The following is an 18,737-nucleotide window of genomic DNA, read 5'->3' as shown; positions in this document are numbered from 1 at the left end:
GGTGCATCATACTAACCTTAATGAAATAAAATTTCCTCGATAAAATCTCAGACGTGCAGAATCCTAAATATCGAATTCGAAATCATCGTGACTGGATATGAAATAATACTGGATATGAAAATTCAAACGTAAAATTTGGAAACGGAGAGTTCCAAAGTAGAAAAACGCAATGGCACTGGACCAAAGTGGCGCGACTCAAAAATTATGAAAACTCAGATTGCATGATTGCGGAATCGTCCAATTCAAATATGAATAACTACTATGAAGTAGTAGGACATGAACCAACGTAATACGGCGGTCATGGATCATGATCATGCTACGAACCACTCCGAGGATATTGGACCCACCGACAGAACCGCGAAGAAACTAGAACAACGACTTGAAGCGTAACGGGGTCATTATACATATGCAAGAAAAATATCAGTTCCCTGGACCACGCCTAGCAAAGCCATGGTGTAGTTGGATCTTTCCCAGCAGTACATCCGCATTACTAAAGTACTCTCGAAATTTTTGGACCACTCATGATGCAGAAACACGCGATCGCATGAAACGGGTAATGACTACGCACAATGGGATCCTAAGATCACTGATTATTAAACCATATAGTAAAGAAATAGCACTACGTACGATGGAATTCATACATCATTGATTATTAGACCATGAATGAGATAGAAACATATGATCGCGTGAAATAAGTACGACTACATACGGTCGTTCTCATGAAGTCATTCATTATTGGACCACTCGTGCAACAGAAACGTATGATCACATGGAACACATAAAGATCCCTAAGACATTGATTATTGATATTGGACACATATGAACCACGTAAGACTACAGACACCAGGATCATTAGGTCATCGATCAACGGATCACACGTAAGAAGACACAAAAGATTACACGCAACAGTCCTGAAATCTATAATAGGATTCCAACTACTGATGTATGGTTTGATTTCGAGGTTGCTAAGGCATGTCTAGTAACAGCAAGAAAGATAAACCACCAATCTACCCAAAGCCTAAGCTTTAAAGCCGAAGAGCTGCCAGCACCCGACCCGAAGACGTGATCCAACAACCACGTAATCCTAATAGACTCGGTCTTGCGACTCCATGATCCTGCAAGGCGTGATCTTACTATCCCATGACCCTGATAGACGTAGTCTAACGATTCTGTAATCCCGATAGGTGTGATCCGATGTCTCTGTGATTATACTGACACGAAAAGATCGAAGTGCTGCTAGCAATGAATCTGGAAACGCTGTGACTACTCTTAGACCGCAAAGTTTTACCGAGATTGTGGCGAAAAGACATAATTCAGCGATTCTGTGAATTTATGATACTAGATATAATTTAGTAACCATGAGGTTTGAGTAAGAACCACGTTATCATGCTAGGGTCCTTTCTACTGAGAGTATAACCTAACAATCATGAGGACCCATTACGTATGATTCTATGACTCGACGATTCTACTATGAGTGGTTCGTTGATAATATGACGTAGTAACCAGGAGATGTTCTGGCTCTGGAGTTCTACTAATTGTAAGAGCGATCCAACGACTCTCAATTTCTACCAACTATGATCCAAATGGTGCTGTAGCATTCTATTTCTTGCGTTCTTATAACTATTATTGCGCCATAGATGTATCTTGGTTTTCTTGGATATCAAGAAGCGTAAGAAAAGCTAGAAGATGTAAAAGGATTAGAGATCACGTGTCTGATATCATTGTAGCGCGCATATTATTCCACATTGAGTATTTGGGAAGTTATACCGACTGCAATTTAAATAATATCGATCTACTTCAGTTAATAATAGCGTAGCATATTTTATTGCTAGCTTTTTATGCGTCGCGTCTCAACGCAAACGAGTAACATGCCCAACTAATAAAAAGAGACCGAAGTTCGTGGCAATTGCAAAATTCCATCGTTATTTGGGTTACTGCTTCGACCGTGTAAACGGTATATCGATCGAGTATGTGTGCGCACTTTTTGAGAAGAGAGAATTGAAACGCATGCAGGGATTTCGGGTTGAACGAGGCGCATAAAGAAGATATTTGAAAAAGCAAATGGCGCTTGTTGCGAGCTCGTTCCATCCAGTTACGCGGTTATCGATTGGAACCTTGAACGTTCGATCTCCCGATTTTTTAGCGTTCCCTTTCGAATGACCGGAAATAAATTTGTTTACACATGGCTGGTTTACACATCTATCGGCGATATTATCCAACCAAATATTTTCTCCGTTTAATTTCTTTGCTCAATTCGTATTCACGGGTTTTCACTTAATTCGAGATGTTCGTGTAAATTCACATTTTTATGAACACAACTAAAGCTACTTAATATAATAACATAATTTTATTCTCTAAATATAACAACGAATACTTCATTTTGCACATTTCGTATGTTACGTTCGGTATAACTTTGCACATTTTCCAGAAATACACGAACGTTCACAGTCTAATTCCAGGATATATTATTTCAAGATAAAGTTTATTTTACTCTTCAGATATACAATTCCGTTATATTTCGGTGAATTAAAATTTTCCATAAGTCCATAGACGTACACTATCTACAGAATAGCCAGTCATTCGTAATTTTTTATTTTATTAAGTTTCATCCACGCTATCGTGCTACTCTAGAATTTTAAATTCCGAAGTATGAGAAAAGACACACGATAGCTATATCACGCTATTTAATTGAAAGTTACGCGTATCCCGTTAGCTAATGTTTCAACATCCGCCCTCGATATGTAATTTTAGCCTGACGAACATCTTTAATTATCAACATACAAGAGATTGCTTATCAAGCAACCGAGGCTTGAATTCCTCTGGTGTCTCAAACGTCGTTCAACCATCCCAGATCCGCACTACCTCGCTGTTAAATATTAAATAGCAGCGAGATGCAGACACAATGAAAGCACGCTCGTCTACCAAAGCAGTCGCGCGGAATTAGTCATTAGACGGGATAGACGCAAAATCTGAAGACAGAAATCTCCTCGTTGTCGACGTGTACTCAATTTGGTATCACCCGAGACAACGAAATTCGTGTTTCGAACGAAATTAATTAAATCTCGCAAATTGGCCGAAGAGACTTCTTCGCGTGCAATTAGGTGTGACGTGGACAAACGACGTAACGTCATTACGATTTCAGGTGGCACTCTGTAAATTGGCAGATTTATATTTCTCAAAATAAAACATAATCGTAGAGTCTCGTTAGCGTGCAATCGCAGTGATGCCACATAATATGTTTGTACCGAGCCTAATATCTCTAACGAAATCATAACGAATATAAATAATATCTAACGAAATCATCGTTCGTAGATATATTTGGTTGGAAACTAAGTGACTGCGCAGTTTGTCTTTAGGTGTTATTGACCAAATCCGCAATCACTTAGTTGCCAAGCCAATAGATCGATGCACTGTATTATTGAAAATATAAATTTGCTCAGTCGCACAAAGTTATCAATCATCTTTCGTTTAATTCACAAAATTCAACGATAAATATTCGGCGTTCGAAACGTGTATCGACGAGGCTATTTTTTCGTTTTTGTAATAACTATAGCATCGAAAAGAATTTTATTCAGAAAGAAAAAGAAACGTTTCAGAACGTATTATATCCGTTATAAAACAACGATTTTCTTTTCTTTCAAAGTAGTGTAGCATCGTATAATTGATCGAAGTATAGAATCTCGAAAGACCATTGCACACAACGATGGCTATTGGCACGGTGACATATGTACATGCATTTGTACGCAATGCATCATTAGAAACATAAACTTGGCCAATCGTACAACGTCACCAATGCGAAACTGCGACAACGTCGGATCATTTGCCTGTACCGAACTTTAAAGCTTCTTGCGGTCAATTATCGAACAATAATTGTTCCTGACTAACCACAAACTCATCACTCGAGCTTACATTCGAGTCGAGTCGGGTCATGATAAAAATTCGACGAATCAAAAGTCCCGAAAGGACTGACGAAACTTTTAATAATTATTATAAATAGCGCTCTAGTGCGATTTAATGCGTTCAAAGGGGCGATACGTGACTGGATCCCTGGAATTATGTAATGACTCGCGGAGAACAGTGAATTTTCGTGAGGGTGGATTCACGTGAAACGCGTTTCTATGAATTTTAGAGAGAATGTTGAAAATAATACTGTAAGACGTTTAATATAGATAAATACATAACTTAATTTATTTTATAAATACATAACTATAATTTATACTTTCACTTGTAATTAAACAAGATTTTATATTAAATTTAATTTAAGTGTTGCCAGACGTTATCAGCAGCAGAAAAAGAAAAAAGTTTAAACGAGATCGCGACGCGTAAATGACGAAGGCAAGTGTCGCTCGTAATTACGCGAGATTCACGTACAAGTCGTCCGACGTGCACGCTCGAGACTTAATAATATACAGCATAATGAGAATTTCAAGCGAACGCATCCCGCTAAAGAAGTAATAATTAACGCGCGGCTGATATAATCTTGGCATTTCAAGATCATGGTCCATTTCGTGTTAAAAGAGATTTCAAATGAAACGTGATCGTTAGACGTAATTCAAATCCTCTAACGTTTGAAATTCTACAAATATAAATCCTCAAATTTATGCGCCGTTTAAACCATAAATTAATTGCTTCAATTCAATTGCGAGATTATATGAAGCCTAATCCGAGGGACGGAAATGATCGCAACTTGGAAAAAGATGCTAAAAAGTGCTATTGAAACGGCGTTTTTATTCAAACTGAAACGCAACCGTATGCATCGATCGAGGCAGTACTTCCGCTTACTCGACTCGAGTACTTATGCAAGATGTTCCCGCTAAAACATGTTAAAGTCACGTCGCGGTTATTCGAAGCGAATTGTTTAGCTTAATCGGCAGTTTCTCTGTACATCGGCCAACTTTCTTCTTTCCTCTGCCACCCTTCCGATCGCACCCGCGTTTAAAAGTATCCTCGTTGTTCTGTTCGACCGCGAGAAAACCTTATCGGTAACCTGTACGCGCGATGCCCAATTGGCGGAAAATCTGTGTATTTTTCTTCTAGGTCACGTATCTCGTCGTATGTCACGCGTGTATTTTACTAAACAAATGCCATAATCGCGAGTACAACGCGGAAAAAATGAAATCGCGAACACGAAAATAGGGACAAAGGCAAGCAGGAGACACGTATATACCGTGAAAAGTGTCGTACGTTTCATAATCTTTAGAGACGTCCTATTTTCAAACCATGTTTCAAAGCAGATGTCAAAAAAGAGAAACGCGTTTCACGACCATCAAACAATAACGTCCTTCTTCTTCTGTCTCATTTTTTCCCGCTCGCCAAAACATATGCCCTGCACAGAGGAGCATAACCAGCGACATTTCTTAGCATTTTCAAAGCTGACAAATGCTTCGTTTCACCTGTACCTTCCAAATCTAATTTCACAGATGGATCAAAGCGCTTTGTAAATCTTCTAAACGGGCGAGAACGTTTCTTAATTAACCGACGTTCGCGTTCTATCTGTGAAACAGCATACTCAAAGAGCCAATACTCAGCAAAGGTTCGCGTTAATCCACACAGATGTTGGAACAGATAGAAGTGGAGACAAAGGGTGAATGGTTGGTCGGCGTAACAAAAACTCATTGTGAACGCGGCCAAGTGGCAATGGAGGTTAGAAGCGAGTGTAACGGAGGGCGCAGCAGCATTTTTCGCGGTGACACGCCGAAGAAATTCAGGGGCATCGGGAGCCTCACATGGGAGGGTTTTGGAGGCTGAGTAGGGAGCTTGCGCCTAGCCAGGCCGACTGGTTCGAGCTTGCGAGCTTGCGAGCATTCGAGCAGCAGCCAGTCGCCGGCTGCCGGGCCACGACCTCGCATCTCGTCTGGCTCGTACTACCTCTCATATCGAGACGTCGCGAACCACGCTTCTTCTATTCTTCTCGTATTTTATCTTCGAGTGTTTCGTCGTACAACCTTAACCACACGAGTTCAAACGTCGACGCAGTTCGTCCCATCGTCGCGTATCAGTTTTTCCTTCTTCTTCCTTTCCTTGTTGCGTCCAACGTCCCAATGTGACGAACTTTCGACAAAAGTTTTCTCCAATCGCGAAACAAAATATTTCGCCTAACAGTGTGAAAGTGAAACACGCAATCTCGGACAGAGTGAAGAAGAGGGTCGTTTCGGTTCAAGTGTCGATCGGTTCACGGAAGTTCTTCGTTGAGGACCAATCGTTGTTTCGGCATGGCGAATGGGTGACAAGCACGAGACTCGTGATCCGCCGCGGGTTGTAGGTGTTTTTCAGCAACGGGGGAACCATGTGAGGCTACGACCATGAGGGTGAGCATCCTTATACCGTTATTTATAAACTTTACGTTACACGGGTCAGATTTTGCCTTTGAAATTGGAACTTATTTTTCGAAATTAGACCGCGAACGAATGGTAGCAAAATTCTTGCATCGTAACTTTTGATCGAGAATTTAAGTAACCGAATGATACTTTTCTGAAAGTTTAAAGGTTCTTGAAACCGAAGCGAAACTTCGTACCATGATACATGTATTATATATTCGCTACCTGGACGTGTTTCCGGCTTAAACGAGATGTAAATAGATAAAAGGGAAACGATCGAGTTACACGAAAGGTGGACGGAATGTCAGCACGAATTTTCTGTATTACCGCGGTTGCTCTGTACGTAACCGTTTAAGCCCACCCGTTGCGCGCGCTGATTTATCGCGCGCTGAACGAGCCACGCAGCTTTGAGCTGTAATTATTTTCACGTGACTGCTGTCAGGATTAAACTCTCGCCCCCGATAGGACGTGTTTTTGCGTTACCTCGTGTTCCCCGCGTATTAGTTTGACCATCAATTTATGTTCTATATTTTTTCCTTTTTTAACGTTGCATGAAGTCTCGGAGATTGAAGGAGCTTCGCTGGTTTCTGGGTTATTTGGCTCCCATTTTTTGAAGTTTAGTTGAATCCACAGGCGTCGAGGAGTACTTCGTATGGAGTACTTCGAAATTATATCGTCAATCGATAGTTGCAGAATCGTTCGACCGTGTTGTATCACGGTTTATTCGGAATTTATTTAACGCGCTTCTCTTCGAAATTGGACTGGCAATAAACGATAGCAGAATTCTTAGATCGTCTTACGATGTTTAGTTCAGAATTTGTTGAAATTTCTTAGTAAGAATTTAACTAATTGTTCTTGTGAAAGTTTATATGTTCCTCTTCGAAATTGGTCTGTCTCTAAATAGTCGGAGAATTCTTAAGTCGCCTTACGCTGTAATATTTGCACGAGGATTTATTTAGTCGAGTCATGTTCTTGAAAGTATATACGGTCTTCTTATTCTTCGTGTCACTCACGCCGCGATTTTTAATCCTAAAAGTCGCAGAATCTTGATAAGCATTTCGGAAGTAAGGAAGCTTTTGAAAGCTCGGAAATTAGTTCGTTACATCGAGATCATAAATTGAGCACGTTGGACATCCTTACGCTGTATTTTCCCAAACTTCGTTAAGGGTTCTTCGTTTTCCAGACGTCACGACCTTACGTCGTAGATCTTAAAAATAAATTTCGAAAGGCAAAAGCTACGAAACATACCGTTTCAAAGAATCATATTTCACGGAAGCAGCGTAGAATTAATAACACGTAATATTTATATTTGAATTACGCTTTATACAAAACTTTATCGATAAAGATGAGCTACAGTCGTAACAATGTTTAAATTGTTTATGCACAGAAAATAATGTGGATTATAGATGGAACATAGTAAATGTGTAGTAAAGACGTATTTCGTTATCATACGGTATAATGTAAACTCTGCTAGAACGTATTCAAAACACTTTGCTGGTATAATCTTGCAGTATTACTAACATTCGTTGTTTCTGCATGCGCGTTATTACGTAATTCTGATATTCCCATTTATAATAACAACGGGTTTCGAACAAGTGAACAAATAAATTTCATTATTTTAGCCATTTTCAATGTTAGTCATTTCTTGGATCTCTCCAGTTCTACTTTTTCTACGGCAATTACAATTACATAATTTCTCTGTTTACGATTCATTAGCAAGGTATGATTCGAAATTCCCAAATTTATTTCAACCATGGGAAATATTAATCGGCGTTTTGTATAACAATCACATTATTATTAAACGTGTTATTAAACTTCGTATTCTAAATAACACAATCGTCGAATCTTGTTTCTATATGGGTCAACTATTACATTAAGAATTAATCTACTCGATAAAGCTCGTTTTCGTAAAATTTCTTATCTTTTTCTAATCTTACTGATAATGACCGAAGCTCTCCTAATGCTTAAATTTTCATACGAATATCTCGATCGATTTAAAAACCGTAACAATCGGGAGAAGGCTATTACCTTTTTTTCTCATCGTTTAAGACTCAGGATCCAATAGCAAGTGGCTTGTCACAGTGAAAGTTTGGTAAACGGAACATCAAAGATGAAACGTTAATACGAAAGCTTGATCAAGCACCTTCATTTTGAGATCAGAGAAAATTGCGCGTTTGCGATATAAGATGAAAGCCATGATATTAGGGGGAATCAAATCCTCGTTGCGTATTTGCCAGGTAAACGAAATTTTGCTGGATCGATTAAATCTATCATGAGATAGCGGCCGCTTAATTGGTGTTTTCCCAAGGAAAATACAGGAATCAATTGGGGGGTATCGAGGCGCGCGAGGGAAACGGCTCTACTAATTTTCACGTAGTCACGATTTCCGAGTAGAGCTGCTCGAGGTTTATTGTCTTCGTCGAAGGGAGTCGGTGTGCGAGCGCCACGACTGGCAAATTAATTCTTGTTATCGATCAACTAGACGCGATCCGTCTGCGGCTTTGTTTCGGCTGGAAAGTCGTCTACTGTAGATGAGAAAATGTCCGAAATCTTGCTCGTTGCGATACCGTAGCGTCCGTGGTAATTTTGCGAGTCGACGGATAATCTCGCAAAAAGTTTTTCCCTTGTCAGCCTCGAGGTAACCAAGTAACTCGAAAAATTAGCGATAAGCTACGGAAATTTAAACGAGCAATTTGTGCATCTCCAGGCAAGAAGATGGCGCGTGTATGTTATTATTAGGTTCTTAATCACGTTGCAATAAATTACAGAAGCTTGTTCTGCAATTATAAACATACTTACGAGTTAATATGTATTTAGAAGAATTACAGGCTCTCATTGTACGATATTTTAATATTAAAAGTTCGTAATTTGTAACAACTTTGTAATTTATAAAATTTACTTCGCTTTATTACTATTATACGAGGGAATTTGTTAATATGAAACAGCTAATGCTACTTCAAAGAAATACATGTAATACTCGTACGTGTATGAAAAATTATAGGTACAGTTGTGTATTATCAAGAGCACATGTACGTTATTTTTTTCCTCCGAAGTGTGCATTTCAGCACGTTATTTACAACTGTGTTATAAATGTTATGAAATTTGTAAATTTCATTGTCATACAACGTAAAGATTATTCATAAGAATCGTTCATAAAAAATTAGGAGCTAGTGTCATTGAATAAAAACAGAGAAATATTCGTCAGAAAGCAGTCGAATATCTGCCCTTTATATGTACGTTTAATTAAACGACGAATGCATTAGCACGTTTAATTAGAATAAATTAATTAGTACCATTCTATATACCATGTTCTGTACATTGACTTACTGAATATTCTGTATATTACAATGCGTTCATATCCAACATAATCTTTCCTGTTAATTCCTTCCTGTTCTACTTATCTACCTGTTAATTCTTTTTCTTATTACTTGGTGAACATATTTGCAAATAAAACTTTCCCGTTAAATAATAGATGAGAAAAAACCCTTAATTAAAATTCCTGTAAATTCCAAGACGATAAGAAAATTTCACAATGGGCTTCACAAAAACTTCCACCATCTTCTTCGCGATACTACAATTACCTATTCACCGTGTACTAGTAAGTATACCATAGAAAACACTTAAAGAGGCTTCAACTTATCGTTACAAAATTTCGTCGATAGACAAAACCGTGCCCCGCTGCACTGTCTTCTGTCTTGGTTCGCTAACTCGAGCCACGAGGTCGAAGTTTTCGCCAACCCTCTTCGAGACAAGTTCTTTCCCAGTTTCGTTTACGGAGGAAACTCGCAGAGATTCGATTAACAATCATCTCGGCTCCCACTAGGCGAGCTTTTAATTGAAAGATTGCATAGTTAACGTCAAGGAATATTCTCTATCGACTATTCGGTTTACTCGAAAGTTTCTAAAAGACTCGATTAACTCCGACGATAGTTCGAAACCGAGAGATCGGTCGATCTGTGAAATCCGGATGGATTTTTCGATCGCGTATCGTCAAAGCGATGCTTCCACTTTGGAAAATCGCGTGGCAGATAAAAGAGCAGAGAGAGAGAGAAAGAGGAACAGAGGAAGAAGAAAAACGATACAATGAACGTTGGCCGTGAACGCGGAACAGAGGCGAAAGAACGATAACCTTGCCCTAAACACGACCAAGAAATTCCGCGATGACAGCCGTGTTATTTCTCATTTACTAAACGAGCTAAGGCTCTCCTGCAAGTCATTTCAAACAATTTTCTTGCACGCCGATAAACTTGGCTGGCTACGGGCAAACCGTAAATATTCTCAGATACGGCTTCCGTGAAAATACAGTGAAGGGAAGCACTCGCGTTCCGGGGCAAACAATTCTCTCCCTTGTACTTCCTTTGATCTGTATGTCGATACTGGAATCTACGAATGCGAGTTGCTATTCGTTTACCTTTTGACAATTTCTCTCGTTCGTTTTCAATAGCCGAGATCGTGAAATTAATTAATCGTAGCAGCCATTGTGCTTTAATGTTATATTACACGCAACAAATAACGTGAAATTATCGTAATAATATTGTATTATATTATTATTATTAATACGTCGTAATATTATTATGTCGCGTTATTAATCGTCATTGTGCGACTTCTGAATCGTCAACTGCTACGGTAATATAATAACTTGATAAATTATGATTGTACATTGTGAGTAAAAATATTACAACGAATACATTATTTGGAATATTTTAAATATTTGCTTCTGTATATTTCAGCATGTTTAATCTCTCAATAATGAAAAGATTCAATTTAATCGAAGATTACTACATTTAACGTATGTTATCTTAGAATAGAATTATAAGGGCATTTGTAACGTTCGAGGTACTTAAATATCCCCAGTAGTATTAGGTTGTCCGAAAAGTTTCTTTCGCTTCATAAGGAAAATTTTTTGTTTTATATTAGTTCATTGAATTATGCACGAACGTAATGATAGAAATATAAGGATATGAATCATACCTAATTCAATGAAATAATATAAAACAGAAATTGTTGTTCATCTATGATCGCCTTATGAAACGAAAGAAATTTTTCGGACAACCTAATAATTAAGAGACAACACAACTTTGCTATACATGCGTCATAGTTGGAACATCCTTTGTCACTCATAATATGTATTTTTTTTTAGATGTGAAAGAACCAAACAGTATATCCAGAATATTTAAGCTAACTTTCTTACTTGAAATATCCAAAATGTTTTCAGAAGTTGTATCATTTTATAGAAAGCCTCGTACGATAATAATTTGTTAAAAGAGATTAATAAGATTAATAAGACACATTTTCTTTAATAAAGAGATACAGCCACTTCTAAGATTATTTTCATAACCTACAATACTGAACGCCTCGAGATAGTAAAAAGATCAAATAAATAAGTTAAATGAAACACCCTTTATATTTTATTTTATTCCTTTCTTTATTAAGAATTTAATTAAATATTCGCGCAGAATAATTTAAGAGAGAGAGAGAGAGAGAAATATCCGCATTATTGTCCTTGCCTTGATTATTCTTATTCCATTATGAATTCACGATACTGAATTAGAGAATTCGCGAAAGTATGAGGAGAGAAATTCTTCGAGCAACGATATTTCGTTTCCATGAAACGAAAATTGCGTTCGCATTTTCCTTTGTACCGGCTTTTGTGACATTTCTATTGAACAGAACGTCTGGATTTGAATGAAAGAATTGCATCATTTTCCTTCCTTTGTACCTTGTTCCCTGTCATCAGGAAACAATTCGTCAATTATTTATACGACGTAAAATCGACTGTTCGAATTTATCGCTTTCTAGCAGAGCTGACCCATGAAATTTTAATTTCAGAATTGTTAATATGTAGGTACATTGGTTCACTGTTTCGTAGAGACAGCCGTTTACGCCGATATGAAAGTAAACATTTGTTCCATTGACGATGTACATATATTGGGACGCGTGATAATCTTCGTACTTTAATCGCTACCGTTTAATTGATACTGCGAAGAATTATAATTGTTTCTCTTATATTCGAACGTCATCGAAACTTCGAAATACAACGTATCGTAAATTAGCAATTCGAAAAACGGAAAGAAATAATTCTTTTGTCAGGGGATTTTTAACGATTTGACGAAATTATTTGCGGGGGGAAAAAAGCGTGAAATGTATTTTCACAGCCAAGCAGTACGGATTTATTCAGTTTCCCGGCGTCAACGTTTACGATAGTTCGTTTGCACGTCGATCGCATGCAGCACCGTTATAATAAATTTCGTCGGACGCGTCACACAAATTTCGCGTTTCCCTTTGCGACAGAACTTGATTTCCGGTTCTTGTTCAACCCTGTGTTTGTATCCGGGGCTACGAACGACAATCAATCACTGTGATAATTAATGATGCCCATTTCTAATTATCCGTGTCCTTGTTACTGTTGATCAATATTCGTGCTTTCCATTCGATCGAGCCGATTCAACGTTGTAGGTAGAATACCGTTCAGGAAGCATCTTGTATCGATCGTGCTTGTGCAATAAGTGCCGACCAGTTATCAATAAGCTTCGTAAACGCTTCCTTGGTTAAAGCTAAATTACTAGATCATCTGCTATGGCTATAGAATGTTTTCCTTAGATGCATCTATTTACCTATTTTCAATGCTACATATCATACAGGAAAATAAAATATTTTTCAAAGAAACAGTAACACGACGCGTACAGTTAGCTCGTTTGTTAATATTCTGTACATGAACTATAACGTTTATAATTTTGTTTGTAAAGTAGCTTGAAATGTAAAAACGAAACAAAGCAAAACATTTACGTTAGAACGAATATTTTACTGTACGTATAATTTGTTAAATTCCTACATGATTTTTAGACAATTTTAACACCTATATGCACGATATTTATTAGCGAAAAAATTCAAAGAAGTATTGGTGAGCATAAGGTAAAAAATATTGTAAAAAGGTGAAAATTGAAAGCAGCTTGTACGTACCGAGGGACGATGACGTCTCGTACGTGCATGTTAATAGATATAACAATTGAAAATGTACCGACGATTCGCCGTGGCGCACAATATACTGAGATTCGAGCATAAAAATGTGTTTCTCGCAGTATCGGAAAAATGTATATAGCGGACGAAACGATTCGATGGAAAAGGGAAATAATTCTCGTGAGACGATCGTTAGAGGTACGTTATTTTTTTTTTTTTTTTTCATTTGGAATTCGGTATGACCATGCACGAGCAAAAAAACATCCCTAATGGTACGGGGAATCACGGAAATTTGAATTTCAAGCGCAGATACGACGGAATACGTTAATGCGCGCGTGTTATAAATAACGCTGCGCCATAAGCATTTGCATTTTTATTGTAATAGTTGGAAAATTCGTTCGTCGTTCCGACTTGGAACTTTTCCGGCGTTCATTGATATTTAAAGCAACAGAGAATAAACGAGGTTCGAGAAACGACCGTCCTTATATACGTTTCGAAAATTTATTCGGTCTAAACCTCTTCCAAATTACGCGAACTTGTTTTTCGTAAATTCTGTTCATTTGAAACTATCGAATAAACGTATTATACATAGAAGTAAATTATTTCCATTTCGTTTAAAATACGTATTTTGGAATTTTATCGCGCTTCGCATTCATATTTAATGTTTTCTTCGTTCGCTTCTCTGATCCAAAATGATTCGCTTCCCTCATTTAAAACACAGCCCACCTCTCGGTAGAGTTCTGAATATTTCATTATTTTCATAATATTATTTAATATATGGTATCGCTCTAAGTTTTCCAATTTAAAATCTAATATATTCGGTATATTCGCCGTTGCTTTTAATTAATTTTAAATAAATTCATAAAACTCACCTTGTCACGAATGCTCTTGATTTGAAGTTTCGAAATTAGCAGCTATTAAAAATTAAATACTAGCCAAGAATGCAGAAAGCTAATAATGATAGCTGATAATTCGTAAAAAAGCGAATAATGAAAAAGCCGATGGAATTTACGAAACGATCTAATAAAAACTTTTATAATACCTGAATCTTTTTCGATAAAAATCTACCGTATCTTTTAAATCAACGACACGACGTTGATTTCTCCACGATATTCGCAGCTATGATTAAACGATTGTTTAATAATACTTCCCTGAGAGTATCGACTGCCGCGAAAATCGCGGCGGAAAATTCGTGCACTGGCCACGTTTTCATAATCCTCTTACATTTTCAGTTAACTGGGTCGATGGAAATTATACGTCGTTGTGTTTGCACCTGTTATGGCGAACGGAAAAATAAATCGAAACCCTCTGACAAACATTGACGAAACTGGTGGTAGATAAATAACAATTATCCGCTTATGGAAAGTACCAACACTCTCTCTCTCTCTCTCTCTCTCTCGCTCTCTTACTCTCTCTCTCTCTCTTCATTTTATACGTTAAAACGCGTTGCACGATATCGAGTGTACATTGTACATACATACATATTAGCGTGAACATTGCTGCTCGTTGTTAATAACGTTAGGGCACGTTGGTGAATAACGTTTATTCGTTCAACTCGTTGTTAACTAACAGCGAATATATACGCCGAAGATTACCGTTGCCGAACAAATATTTGAAAATCTCGATGTTTATTAAAACCACTGCGATGCATTAAAAATTCTGCGACGTAATGTTTGTCTGTTGTATATTAAAGAGGAAGCTCGCGAAGTAAAACCTTGGGAATTTCTAGTAAACTTTCCTACTTGTAAGTAATTTATACTGATATTATTACTCGGTGATTAGAAAATTAGAAATCTTTTTTCTGAGTATCAATCTCTACTAACTTCTCTGTATCTATCTTTCCATGTGAATGCAGGGCATAAATGGTATTCCAAATGTGTAGTTTATTTGTATCTTCGTTCAAACAATTTTCGAGAAGACAAGTTTCTTTGAATGTAAATGATCGCAACCGATCCGATAAGTCACCTAATTACTTCCCACATATTGTTACCATAGATGTAGTTGTTGTGAATTTTGGATCTTGGTAGCCGAAATAATGATATAGGATCATTAAATTTACACTTGGAATTGATATTAGAACAATTATATATTTATTTGATGGACGATTTCTAAGATATTCATCGATACACACTTGCACGCGTCTCAGCACTTTCTTCCATACCCGATTGTTAACCGACTGAACAGTTTACATTCATCTGTTTTCGAGACGCCACACACACACACACCTCCACACACCGATACTCACATACAAGTATTTCTACTACGCATCTAACCTAGTCTAGCACATAAAATTATACATATTTCAATAGTAGTTACTTCCACGAGTTATTCAAATTTCCACGAAAAGTTCTACAGGTCTTACATCTCTTAACTTTACCTTCAATTGCTAAGACTTCGTTACATCTTCGATACTTTCATTGGCTTTTCTCGAAATATTAAAAGCGCAAATACAAAACGTATGCCGACCTGATTCGGATTAGTAAGATTAATTATATTTAGATTACTTGAATCTTTATTCCACGTTGCATTACCGAACGAATGACCGAAAGAAATTTCCAACGCGATCTTAATCACAATGTCTAACTGAGCTTGATGTTCGATAATTTTAACGGAACACGCGTTGACGGGGTTATCCTATAGAAAATTCTATCGAATTATCGAGAGAAGGGTTATCCCTGGTGATCCAAAGCACGAACGATCACCTCTGTCGGATTTGCATGTTTAATGCAATCATGCTAATCGATGAAAAAGTTTCCGCGGAACAAGAAAGGGACGAGGTAGGCGGAACGAGGGAAGAACGAAGGAAAAAGGATTATAAGAAGGACGCGGACGGGCTTTTTCGAGGGTGGTAAGCATCCTGTAACCGGGTGGAACGTCAAAGCGCGCGAAAACTTTTCAGAATATTTGCGTTACAGCAGGGGCTTGTGCGCCGGCTGTGGCAACGAGCAATATTTAAATTCATGGCAATCAGATCCGATTGAAAAGTTCAACGTGACCCCGAACTTTGCCGTAGTTATCGTCATGGGACGTGAAAGAAATGAAGAAGAACCATAGAACTTGTGGTTTACCGTGTATCAGCGACGCGATAAAGGCTCGGGTTAAAGCATCGAACGACGAAAGATCCGCTCGATTTTTCTTGAGTTGCAACCGCTTCTTGCGGCTACTCGATTACGGCTAATCTTCTTGAATTTTGTAAAAAATTCTTGTAAAAAAGAGAATTCCTTTCCTTGAGAAACCTGTTAATTATAGTTTGATTTGTTGATTTGATGATTTGAAAATGAGGGTTATGAAGAATATATAACATATATACATATTATTTTATTCGTGAACATTCTTCTGACTCTACCATCTTCAAATTTCTGTAAATTTTTTATGAGTAAGACATTCTTTAATAAAAGAAAAATACGTACAGAATTAATAATTTTTCCAATTTTTAATGAAATCAATGCAACTTTGCGGAATGAACATCGTTGCAAATATCAGGAATCGAATTTAATAGTTGAATTTACATCAAAATATTTGGTATTTGTTCGTCTATCGGTAAAGCTATTCAATGAATATCTATTTCAGGAATCGTTCGAGATACTCGTACAAGTTTTTAAAGCAAATTACTGTAATAATTTATTATATTGATTGGCGCGTCTATAAATACGGTTGCACATTTTAAAGTCATATTGGGGAACTGCTACATTAATATTTGTATCAATGCGATCGTCGTTCATACCGTGATAATTCCTTCCGCATTTTAAATCCACCTACACTTTCGATGTAATCGATGTTACTCACCCAAAAGCTAGGGAAATCGTATTACCAAGCAAAAGGTGAAATCGAATTTAAGACGAGATGATTGAAATCAGACGAGAACGATTCATCCAAGTATACTGGAATCCAATCCTCTTAATGGAAATAGATTTAAAAACTAGCATTGAAAGCAAATTTCCATACGTAGATCCAAAACATTATCCATTTACGCATTAATTCTAAGAAAAATATTCGCCAGAAAACTCTACTTTGATACGATTTGTACGTTTTATATCCTAAAAAAGAATCGGTTTTAAAGTAAAACTAAAAAGAGATAGAATTCGAAGTTCTACCAAAATGATTACTCTTTCTTAAAAAATTAATTTTCTTTCGACGTTTTCTTCTTAGGAGAACGAAGCAGATCGATATCAATATGGAAAATTTTGTATTATGTCTGTATCTATTATACATGTGTTATATATAATAAATTAGCAAATTAGTAAGTTCCGCGGTAAATCATACTTTTTTAATACGTCAGAAAATTGTAAACCTCGAAGTTTAAAATAACACACGGTATATTAATTTTGCCAAAATATTGCAATATCATATTAAACAATATCCTGATATCCAAAATTTTCACCAACGAAAGGCTTAATTGCACGTGATTATCCCAGCAACGAAAATATTTTTACGTTTGGTGGGCGGCGGATGCGAGTGAAGTAGAGCCTAACGTCATCGGGATGAGAATAAAAGAGAGAAAATGTAATATCCACGGTGAAGTTCTAGTTTTAATTTTACGGCAGAGAAACTGGATTGAAAAATCTCGGATCCTCGATTGGAGAGCCAGATTCATGATTCCAGCGAGAAATATAACGAAGAGTAATGAGAAATAAAAGAGATGATCCGTCGTTGGTGCGGTTTTAGCGCTGAGAACGAAATAATGGAATGTACGAGCCGGGATATACACGTTGGCCAAATGAATAATACCCAAATCAGCAGAGCTTGAGAAGTATCAGAGAAAGCCATTATCGAATACGCTGAGTTTGTTAACAAGCACGGTGTAAGGTTCATCTTTTGTTCTCCTTTTTCGTGGAATCGATCGCGCAACACCTCGATGAAAAACAACCAGACTAATTAAAATACTCGATAAGAGGATCCGGAGTAAAATTACACTCGTTGAAGCGGACATAATTTTAATTCGTCCCAAGAATCGAATGCACTTATAGATTTTATATTAAAAATTGCCCACGAAGTATAAATAGTCAATTATTTCATAACTGTTTGGTTGATCGGTACTTCCTTGAATAATTAAAGTAATATATTTGCGGAAGTGTACAAATAACAAGTTATAGGTTACCCGAGCAAATCAATTTTCTTACGTGATAGTAAGAAGTTTGGTAATAAAATAAATAAAGTTTTACACATATAAATAAATTTCATAAATTAATTAGCTTATTGTGTCTTATTCGACGTTGGATTATAAAAACAGACAGCTTACGCGATAGAGCTCCATAACCTATACTTGTCACTTGTCAATTCATTATTATCGGCTAGTAAATCATTGTACCAGATTTTCCAACTTACCACATACGCTACCAGAAGTTTACAATTTGTCGTAAAGATATTGTATCCCTGCATAGATTCCAAAAATGAAAGGAGCTTGCTGTTAAACATACTCTCTGATCACTCGCACTCTCACAAAATAATCCAGGAACACAATAT

General features: G+C 37.1%; 2 protein-coding genes across 2 annotated transcripts in view; one reads left to right on the top strand and one right to left on the bottom strand.

Moving 5' to 3' along the window:
- The window catches only part of LOC100643365, a 195,183-nt gene extending 176,566 nt beyond the window's left edge, over nucleotides 1-18,617 (bottom strand). The window contains exon 1 of the mRNA XM_048407661.1: nucleotides 18,600-18,617. The gene's annotated coding sequence lies outside the window, so the exon portion shown is untranslated. The remainder of the gene's footprint in view (nucleotides 1-18,599) is intronic.
- LOC100643243 (dipeptidase 1) overlaps nucleotides 5,796-18,737 on the top strand; it is a 241,529-nt gene continuing 228,587 nt past the window's right edge. Inside the window, exon 1 of the mRNA XM_048407656.1 lies at nucleotides 5,796-6,308. Within this exon, the coding sequence (XP_048263613.1) occupies nucleotides 6,303-6,308 (6 nt within the window). The 5' untranslated portion in view covers nucleotides 5,796-6,302. The remainder of the gene's footprint in view (nucleotides 6,309-18,737) is intronic.

This window comes from Bombus terrestris, chromosome 7 (assembly GCF_910591885.1).
Source record: "Bombus terrestris chromosome 7, iyBomTerr1.2, whole genome shotgun sequence".
NCBI lineage: Eukaryota > Metazoa > Arthropoda > Insecta > Hymenoptera > Apidae > Bombus > Bombus terrestris.
This window is presented reverse-complemented; position numbering and strand designations above follow the sequence as displayed.